This window comes from Buceros rhinoceros, unplaced genomic scaffold (assembly GCF_000710305.1).
Source record: "Buceros rhinoceros silvestris isolate BGI_N320 unplaced genomic scaffold, ASM71030v1 scaffold7777, whole genome shotgun sequence".
NCBI classification, from domain to species: domain Eukaryota; kingdom Metazoa; phylum Chordata; class Aves; order Bucerotiformes; family Bucerotidae; genus Buceros; species Buceros rhinoceros.
In genome coordinates this window covers 15,533-26,309 of record NW_010420378.1, presented here as the reverse complement: position 1 = coordinate 26,309, position 10,777 = coordinate 15,533, and the positions used below count along the sequence as shown (strand labels likewise).

The following is a 10,777-nucleotide window of genomic DNA, read 5'->3' as shown; positions in this document are numbered from 1 at the left end:
TGAGCGTCTGCGGGGCAGGGGGAGCCGCCGAGCCGCCTCCCCGCAGCAGCGCGGCCCCCAAGAGCTGACAACGTTTACAGAAGTTTCTCCAGCGGTACTTACCTACCCCGCAGTAACGCTTACGGGGGGCTCAGGGGAAGGCCAGGAGGAAAGCTTTGTGTCATCTGCGAGCAACCCGTCGAGGGGGAAGGGCGGGCACAGCCGGCCGAGGAGCAGAGGAGAGCCAAGCGCCGTCGCCTCCCCGCCGGCATCTCCCGAATCACCGGCGATGCTCCTCAAGAGTTTGCTTCGGCTGCTGTAACCCACAAGCAGATACTTAAAAAGACCCTTGTCCATGACAACCCGTTGTGCTGCCCTTTCTAAACTCCCAGGACACTTGCTACACCCCGCCCGGGTTAGCGGGAGGTAAGAGCCTTGGAACGCAAACAGAGCACTAGTGAGCAGAACTGGGCATCCATGGCAGCATCCCGGGCAACACACACAGATTTTCTAGACAGCCAAGCAGCACCTAATCTCCAGGGGCAGCAGGGTCAAAGCAGATGGATCGCTACAGCAGGCAGAGGGCACAAGCTGCGCTCGAGGCTTTAGCCCTGGAGACGGTGGCGATTTTCCTGTACGCGGGTCAGGGGATGGGGCACTTGCTGGACCCTCTGGGGACAGCCAACGCCATCAGGTAAATCACCAGGAAGCTGGTTGCTGCCACGCCAGGCTTGCAGGTATTGACTAACGCACTCTCACGTGCTACTTCTTGGTAAAACACAATCCAGCCCTAAACCAGAAGTAGTTTTAGCAGAGGAGTTCATGCTGTAAGAACAAGGGGCATCAGAACTGACATAGTTAGGGAAAATTTTCCTAGAAGCTCTGTAATTGGTAGAAAGTCTTGATATGACCACTTGAATGATATAAAAATAATAGTAACATAAGGTGAATTAACTTTTCTCCTGCTCTAGACACACAGGAAGACTTGTATGTTAAGTTCATAACTGAACATATAAATTTATAAACTGATAAGCTCCCTCTCCCCTTTTAAGCTACTTACGTGTTTTCTAAAAGGAAAAAATTTAATTATAAAATAGAAATAGCCTTAAATACAGAAAAATCCCTGTGCTGCCTGTTCACCTGAATGGAGAAATTAAATTTATTCTTTAAATTCATTTATTTTTAAGCTAAGACTAGCATAGCTGGCTCTGTGTAACAGATACTTACGAGTGCTTCCTCAGAAAGCCCCTCTGCCTCCCGAGCAGCAGTGCTTCCCAAGGCCCATCCATCCTAGTCAACCCCAGTTTGACACATTCAAGGTTTTATGGCCCGTTATCTGGTTTCTTCTCACTTTTAATTGCCTTCTGGTTTCTCTCCTCGTCTTGCAAGACTGCCTCCCTTTTACTTTATCAGTTTCTTTGACATACCAGAACAGTATACCCCTTGTTTGTCTTAGCCTTATCAATTCCTTTTAGATACAAGAACAACATCCCTCATTTTCCTCCTCTTACTCAGAAAGCCCCTCTGCCTCCTGAGCAGCAGCTCCGTGCTGGATGGGAGGTTTATATGTACCTCGGTAGTGCCTGTTCGAAAATCACTTTCCAATCAGTCAACAGCTTTGGCTGTGTAAAGGTGGCGTAAGGCTGGGGCAGGCAGAGTGAAGTGGGGAGCAGCTGGTGAGGAGGGTGGCGTTTCTGGGGCCTGTTGTGGTTTCTGAATTCAATTGCATGTAGTGGCACCATTGCTAAATTCTTCTCCTTAGGCCTAGCTTAACCATGAAGCTGAGGGGGATGTAATAATGTTGCGAAGCATTTTCTTCTTGTATGAAAAAACTAACCGCCTTACTCCTTTGCTCTTGGCTTTCCTTCTGATCCCGTCAGCAGTGCTGGGACGGTTCTGTCGCTGTCCTCGTGCAGCTTGCACACCACCCAGGGGACTGGCACTGGGGGGTTATGTGAATCATTGGGTTTAACAGTTGACTGGCTTTAATCTTTTTCTTAAACACTGAAGTCACCTTTTCCCATACTCTTGAACTCCTAAGTGGTTGGATAACGTCAGCAAGAAGACAGCTACAGCTCAGCACGTGGGTTACAGTGGTGTGGAGCTAAAGCCTTGGCCGCCTCATTCTCACCCTGAGAGGCTTTTACTACCGCTTGTAGGTTCTCTGTGGTGTGATCTGCTGAAGGTAAAGTATGGGGAGAGCTGCTCACTGCTGAGCATGCAACATGATGATTCCTAGCTGAAAGAAATGTGATTGAAAGGTGTGCTTCAAAACAATGATGCTTTTCCTGAAATGAAGCCTTTAACTCGGCTTGCGAGGTCCTCTTTTCTCCTGTGTTTTCTTAAATCCCTTCAAGTGGAGGCAGAAGTCCAAGTACATGCTTCTATGTTACATCTTTTTCTACCCACCTGAGACTCTCAAAATGGGACCATGACACTTTCTTGCTGGATTAGCCCCACTTTCGTGGAACTAATCTTTTAATCGATGGTTGATCTTCCCTCCTCCCCCCTCTCGGATCGTATGATGTGTGCACAGCTGTGGCAGTGAAAGCCCAGAACTGAAGTCTCTGTCTTTAAAGGAACATTGTGCACTTAACACCAGAAGTTTGACACTAATTAAGAACAAAATAGTCTTGTTCATGCCTTTGACTCTTTTTCATAGTTAAAATAACAAAATGTAGGTGTAGTATAAGCGTAGAGTTGCTGTGTGCTGCCAGAGGTTTGGGAGCCCTTTCAATGATCCCAGGTGTCCAGGAAGGGAAGTGTGCTGAGCACCTGAAGAAACTTCCCAGCTCCTCCAGGGCACCAGAGCTCCCACCCTGCCTGTGAAGACCAGTCCAAAAATGTGTAGTTCTGGATGAGGGCTCACCGTGTTTTTAATGATCACTGTGCAGGATGCAAGATGCTCACAAGGGGAACAGCCTTGGCCTCTTCAAGAGAGGCAGGAAACAGCCTTTGTTTAGTATGTAAGTACAGAGTAAACACTAAAGATGAAGGAAGGATTTACAGGGGTGCTTTTAGCAAATAGTTTCCCCAGAGGGGTTTGCAAAGGCCCTTCCTTCGGTTGCACAAGTAGCACCTAGCTTCAGCCCCCTTGAGATCTTGAGGATCTTGCTACATCCTCACCTGTAGGTTCTGCTGGTGTGGATGTAAAGCTCATTGTAGGCAATTCTAGAGGAATATCTTGGGTTAAAACTGAAGGGCCACCATGGGGCTTCTGAAGGGTTCAGCTGCGACTTCCACGCTGGGGTTATGTTATGACCTGGGTGACCCAAATGGGTAAGTCCAAACGGGACAGAGCTCGAAGCTGCTGGTTTGCCTAGAACCAGCTGCACGTTGAGCTGAGCCCTCTCCTGCAGTGGGGAGGTGGGAGCACTCAGGAGCCACTGCTATCTCACACCCTTTGAGCCCATCTGGGGCTGCATCTCATCCTTCACATGTCTTGTGGCTCTCAGCCGTACCAAGAAATGGGTATGTGGGGCACGACGCTGGGAAGGCTGGTTGTCCTTCACACAGTGCCTGCCTGTGGCCTTGGGGCTGCTCTGTCAGGGCTCTTGCTCAGCTTCTGCCCTGCAGCTGGACTCGAGCAGCAGGTTTGGCTTTGTCTTTCTTCACCAGAAGAATTGCAGCTGCTGTGAGATGTCAGCAAATGGTGTCTAATGCAGACAATTGATAAAATGATTTATGGTGTCTAAGCTTTGCTGCTGCAAACAAAAATCACTGGAATGGAAAGGAAAAGAAAAGCCTATTCAATATTGTGGTGTTACTGTACCACAAATGAGATCGTGAGGAGGCATTGAGCCCGCTGGGACAGCGTGGGTTCATGCCAATGGACTGTGGCTGCCAGGGATGGTATGTGATGGGGTTTTCTTCTGCAGCAGGCCTGAAAGCATTTCTTCCCCCTTCCTTATAATTTTTAGGGTTTTTTCCAATTTATTGATATGTATTGTAGGCCAGAGGAGTATCTGGCCTTTTGTAGTCTCTACTCCACCAGGATCCGTGGTTTCTTTTCTGCTTCTCCTCATGGCAGTGCTGCTGCAGCCCTCTGCTGCATTTTCTCCTGAGCTCTCTGATTTTTCTGCCTCCCTCGGAGCTCTTTGACAGCACGCAGCTCATCCGTTCATCCCAAGCCTGATGTACCACTGATCCCCAGTTGCACTGTTTCCATCCCTTCAGGAAGTACAACTCCCTCCCCTAAATCCCTAAACGATCCTTTTCTTTAGACCCCGTTCCTTGACACAAGCGCTCTCATTTCCACGAACTCCGACGGCCACAACCCATTTCATCCTTTTTGCCACCTCTCCCACGGCTGGAAGATGGAGATGTTCCTGTGCTCAGGACAGCTCTGCTGTTTTCCTAATTTCTGTGGTATCATTTGTTCACGGATTGGGTCGAGTTTCTTTCTCTTCCTGAGTTATAAGGCCAGTGAGTTTTGACAGAGCTGGCATACAGCTTACAGAGGCGATGCTGCTTCCCTGTCAGCGAACATCATGCAGCCTTTCTCATTAACCCATCTCCACTCCGAAAACCTTTCCCTGCCTGCCCTTACGGGAGAGCTCCTCAGGACTGCACGTTCTGGGTCATTAGATGCTGGTTTCTGACGTCTGCCCTGACTGCACGCGCACTCCGAAAACCTTTCCCTGCCTGCCCTTACAGGAGAGCTCCTCAGGACTGCATGTTCTGGGTCATTAGATGCTGGTTTCTGATGTCTGCCCTGACTGCACGCACATCTCCCCAGCTCCCTGGTGCTTCTCTGAAGTTCCCGTATCTCTCCTGCCTCCATGGCAACATTTTCAGGCTGTCATCGGAGCGTTGCTTAGTTCTCAATTTGCTCAGCTAACCATGACAAGCTTTTTGAGCTCCTGGTTTCTGTTCCCCTGGTCATCCCTGTTCTGCGTTGCCTGTGGTCAGAGGTCTCTTTCCTGAAGGTGTACGATGAGCAGCAGACGCGTTGCTCCAGGCAGATCACCCCAGAGATTTCTCTTAAAACGATCTGGGGGGGAGCAACTTCTCTGGTATATAACTTGACTTTGTTTACCTTCCTGCTAACGTTCTGGTGGCTGTCTGGGATAGCCAGCGTACGAACAGATGAGGAGTGTCCCAAACCATGGGTATCCAGTTTGCTGCAAAAATCCTGATTAGAGTTCTGAGGGTATATTTAGCAATTTTTTAATCAAACCCAGAACCTGCACTGTGATAATGTGAGCACACAGGGAAGTGGGAGACTTACCTTAATTAACTGTTTTGATGCAATGCCTGCAAAAGCCTTCACAACGCTTCTCTAGGTAGAAACTGCTGTGGGGATGTAAAGCATTGTTAGCAAATCGTTTCAGGTGATGGTATCTGCAGCCTGCCACAGCTGAGGCTCCGGCTACAGAAACAGGGCTTGACTGACACCCCAGTCAATAAGACTGGGATTATAGATCCGATTTGCTGCAGACGTGTGCGGACAGACGGAGTGGGAGGCAACCGCGAGTCTGTGAGGCCAGAAGGCTGTCAATACTCTTTTTTAAGGATTGTAGAATCTATTAAATAACTTTTTCTTTTCGTTAGATCTGCTTTGGAGTATTTGTAGAGGAACTGAAGATTAATTAGTTTTATTTTTGTCCTCTCTACAGTGTTATTTCATTAATGCCCTCAGTGCTCAAATTAATTTTTGCTAGTACAGCTGGCCTTTCTCTTCTACTTGTCCAGCCAATACACTATTACAGGTTAAAACCCCAGTAATTTTGGTTGCTCTTAAATAACAGGCACTGCGGGAAGATAGATAAACCAGTCCCTTTTCAATAATCCTGTTTTCCATGTAAATCCAAACTAGGGAGGATGTTGCTGCAGATGAGAACAAACGGGGAAGAGCTCTCAGACGGTCTGATCTCTTGTCTGCAATGCAAAAAAAAATCAGATTAATGAACGTAATCAGATTAAGGCTGATCAAGGGAACATTTCCGGGGGGCATTGGAACTCATACCAAGGAACCGTATGGAAAGTCAACGTTAAGGGCGTAACATCGCTCTGTCGTTTGGTTTAATGGGAGCAAGTTACGGCTCTCAAAGAAGCCCGGAGTGCTGGCAAGAGGAGCATGGATTTCCAGAGGGCAAAAAGACTTGAGGGAGCTGGGAAGTGGCTCTGAGGCCCCGGCTTTAGGGAGACGTTGCTGGGGGGACAGTGACTTGCAGAGTCCTTTGGCACATTGGCTTGTGTGGAGCCTTCTTAGAGACAGGGTTTGATGCAGTTAAATCTACCTAAACCCACCTCTGCTATCGGCCTGCTGTGTTTTGTACAGGAAAAACCGTGCTGAAGGGGAAGAATATGTAGCAACAAGACAGAGAGGGCTCAGGTTCTGAAAAACAGGAGTGAGCAACAATGCCAGAAAGGAGAGAAATCTGGGAAAGGAGGAGACCGTGGTGAAAGCAGAATGAGGATAAAAGGGCAGATGATGGAACAGTATTAGGTCCTGAGTGCTGGTTTTCCATTGCCCTCAGCAGACGGGGAGCAGGGTGCACCACGCCAGCACAGCGACGTCCCGCTGGTCCCTGCAGCTGGTCGGTGTAGCAGAGGCATTGCAAGTTTTCTAAGGTAAGTAAATAAGTGGAAGTGTGAACATGAGGAAGAAAGGGAAAGGTCAAGATCTTGAGGGGAAAGGGCACTTAAGTTTCTGTTCAGACCCATTTTCTGTTTTTCAGTGCCAGCTGTTTCTCAACAAATACCTGTCATCACCAGACCTCGCTGCTGAGCGTGATGCGTGTGGTTGTTACGCACTCGCAGCCTGTGCTGGAACTGAGGGGGCTGCTGGGTTTCTGCTTTCCAGCATGAATTCTATCTCTCTTTAAAACGCCCGGGTTTTTCTGGCTGTATTTATCACCTTGTTTGACTTTGAAGTTGTCAGAGAGAGTTTCCTGGGGCAGCCAAGGGGGTGTTTGATGTAGGGTCTTCAACAGGCAAACATGAGTGGAAGCAGTAAGAAATACTATGAGACCTGAAACTGCTGCTGCCTGATTTTTTTAATTTGCTTTTTATGTCTGGCTGATTTGTCTGGGAATTGACAAATTCTAACTGAGGTTTTTGCCCTGCTTGGGCTGTTTATAAATTCTAGTCCCTTGTGTCGCTTCTGGATCTGGTAAGCTGTGAGTGCATATCATAGCTGTACCCTTTTACCTGGGGCATGGAAGATCTCTTTTCTACTCATCACAGGTTTTTCTTGTGGTTTTATTTTTTTGCCATTTGAGTGTCTTGGAGACATCTGTGGCTCTGTAAAATGTGGTTCACATCAGTTGTTGGGATCAGACATGGTTGCACAGACAGACCTATGCAACAACACCATGTATAGCTTTGTTTTATATGGAAATAAAGTAAAAATTAGAGGGGCAGATGGTGGGGGCCCTGATTTTTTTCCTGTATCTTCCATAATGCAATCAGCTGAATAGAGGTTTAACAGATCTCAGGGCAGTATTTCCTTTTGAGACGGGTGAGGCAATTAAAAGTGAACAAAATAAAAAAGAAAAAAAAAAAACGGGGCGGGGGGGGGCAGGTAATGGGACATCACCCCCAGTTGCTGTGAAGGAATGGGAAGAGAATGATGTGAGATGGAGAAGTCTCATCGGCTGTGTGCAGGCCATCTCGCGGAATCTGTGCGCTCCCAGGGGTTTGCATTGCAAAGGAGCAGGTGACTCCAGCTGCTCGCTGGTTCCCAGTTGACGCAGGAGTGTGCAAATCTATGCAGATCCGCTGTCAGCTGCTCGTCTCCGGGCGGCTGCTGGAAAGTTGCGTGTGTGTGTGTGAACTTTCGAGGCTTAATCTGCATTATAAAGTGTGTGTGTGCGCCTGTAGCTTTCTGCAGAGCTCTAGAGCGTGTGTGTCATGGGGGGTGAGACCAGAAAAGCAGATGTCCTGAACACGCCCCTCCTACTCGGGGATTAGAGATGCTCAGAGGAAAGCGGAGAGAAGCTGGGACACACCTCCCTGACTCGTCGCCAGAGACAGCAGCCGCTTCTGCAGGTTCCATAGGCCTCAGCTCTTTGGTCCAATAAAACCCTGCAGCTCCACTTCCAGCAACCATCCCCTTCTTTTGGTTAAGCAGAGAGGAGGAGGATGGCCTATGCTGAGGAAGACAGGTAAGGTGCTGTGAAATAGGGGGTGCACAGACGTCCAAAGTGGAGGGGGCTAGCGAAATGGCATCGCTTTTCCTCGCCTTGTTTTCCTCTTCCTGCTGGACCCCCAATAAATGTCAGGCAAGGGCTGCTCAGAGGTAAACACCTTGTTACTGAAGAGGGATCTGGCCATCTGCCTGCGTCAGGTATTACAAAACATGTCGGTGTTATGAAATATGACAAAGAGCAGGTGACCTTGAGAGAGGATGTGGGCCAGGAGAGGCTAATGCCGTGGCGTGGAGAGGCAGGCGCTGCACATACGTGAGGCGGTGAGCCCCCCAGAAACATAATGCTTTATCTGTTTGATGGCATAGGACTGGTTTTCACATGGATCTGCCTTCAAACCACCCAGAAGCACAATGAGGGTTTTTTAATGCCACGAAAGATCTGTCACTGATGACAGTCCTGTGTTGTGCAACAGACGGGTTTTTCCAGGGGACGATGGCAATCACAGTGAAGGGGACTGTGTTTGCAGCTGATCCGGTGATTTAATCCGAAGCGATGCTGCCCTGCACTATTATTAGGAGGGCATTGTTGAGACCGAGTAGCTATAGGGGCCTTTGTGCTACACGTATTAATTGTGGCTGTCAAAAAGCTTGCACAGACCTCGGGCTCAGGCAGTTCCAGGCACAGCGTGGCGTTCGGTGACCCACAGGTCCAGCTCCCGCTGAGAAGGTATCTCCTTCGTATTCAGAAATCACCTCCTGGTCCCTTTTGATCCTGTGCATCTGGAAAACAACCCTGCAGGCAGGGCACTGCAGGTTAGTTTTGGCATCGCTTTGCCCCCAGCACTGGGGACAGCTCTGCTGTGACCACAGCTTTTGGGATGGAGAGGGCTCTGCAAGGCTCTGGCGTGTGCCCACTGAAGTGCCTTTCAGGCAGGAAAGGGAAAAAAATCCCCCAAACTCAGCACAGCTCAGTCAATCCCAGTGTCTTCAGCAGACGCTGAATAGAATTCGTCCAGCACTCTGGGGATATAGGTATAATATCCCTCCTTTGATGCTATTTTGCAAGGCAGTATGGACCTTCTTAAAAAAATACTGGAAAAAGCGGGATTAACAATCAAGAGGAAGAGCAGATCCTGGTGACCTCGTTCTTTTCTCCTGCCTGCCGCAGGTACGTCAAAAGCCTGGATCTTACACTGAAGTTCTCTCGGTTCCCTCTAATTTCTAAACGAGGATTACAGTTACTCAACAGAGAAATGAGGAGGAGTCATTCATTCGTGTATGTAAAGCGCTTTTAAAGCTTTTCTCTGGGAGCAAGGTATGATATAGTCCATCATAAATGTCACTTTAATAGCATTTGCTTATTCCAGGAGCTCCTGGCACACTTGGAAAATGCAACAGTATGTTATGGTAAATAAACCCTTTCTCATTTCCAGACCTTTTCTTTGAAAAGTAGTTCAGCTAAATGGCTCCTTATTTCTGTGTTCATGCATCAATATTTCTCAGTTTATGAGTAGGAGCATAAGCTTGATGTGTCAGACACCGGGCAGGATTTATAGCAGGAGCTGCAGAGCCAGGGGGTGGAAAAGCCCACAGAAGATACCTGTGCAGTATCTGTCTGCCTTGTCAGTGTAAAGAAAGGAAAACATAGAACTGAGAGCCGTTATCTGAGTGTTTGATACTCTGGTTAGAGGAACCCGTCAAACCCTCTTCAACAATGGTCTGAGACCTCCTGCAGTGCAGAGCACCGCTGTGAAAGCTCTTCTGCGTGTCCTTTAAGGCTGCAGACAGCAGAACCACAACGCGATTGCACCTCTGGAAGCAAGAACCTTGATTTAAAAAGAAACATTCATGAAGCAGGCAGTGACTTATCAGCATCTCCAGTCAGTTTTGCATCACCCTCAACCTCACAGAGTTGGCCTTCCTCACCCCTTAACAAGCAGATCAGCTTTTCACAGAGAGAACCTCTGCCCCTACCTGCGCTGGGTCACTCGGTGAGCTGGTCCTCTGCCATCTCTAGTCCTTAATGCTGCTCGTCGATGTAACAATTGAGTTGCCACCAAGAAATGCTGTCGGTGCCCTTGCTTTTGAAGAGAGTTTCCAATCAACCTTGATATCGACTTTCAGAAGGTATCTGCATTGTCCAATTGGAAAAGGCTTATGGGCTTATTCTGTTATTGATTGTGTTTCAAAACTGATTAGTGCATCTGATGGATACTGGTCTGACAGGCCTTAAAATTGAAGTTGTCTCTTTTCCCACAAGAAAGACACAGCACAGGCAGTGTTAATGCCAGCTTCTATCCCACCTTTAGCAATGTGCCTCAGCATTGGATGAGAGAGGGGGTTTGCCAAGCTGTTTGAGCAGTCCCCTCTTAAACCAGACAGGCCAGTTGCCCAAATTCCTGTTTTAATTTCTGTTTTCATAGAATAACAGAATGGTTTGGATCAGAAGGGACCTTCAAAGCTCATCCAGTCCAACCCCCTGCACTGAGCAGGGACAGCTGCAACTGGAGCAGGTTGCTCAGAGCCCCAAGGTCCAACCTGACCTGCAGTGGTGCCAGGGATGGGGCTTCTCCCACCTCTCTGGGCAACCCGGGCCAGGCTCTCCCCACCCTCAGCAGCAACAATCTCTCCCTTCTCTCTGCTCTCAATCTCCCTGTTTCAGTGGAACCATCAGCCCTTGTCCTGTCCCCACCGCCCCTGCTG

The 10,777-nt window shown here is 48.5% G+C and overlaps 1 protein-coding gene across 1 annotated transcript in view; it reads left to right on the top strand.

Moving 5' to 3' along the window:
- The first annotated feature begins 539 nt into the window (after nucleotides 1–539).
- Nucleotides 540–10,777, top strand: part of PNP (purine nucleoside phosphorylase) — a 19,060-nt gene continuing 8,822 nt past the window's right edge. Inside the window, exon 1 of the mRNA XM_010139289.1 lies at nucleotides 540–673. Within this exon, the coding sequence (XP_010137591.1) occupies nucleotides 540–673 (134 nt within the window). The remainder of the gene's footprint in view (nucleotides 674–10,777) is intronic.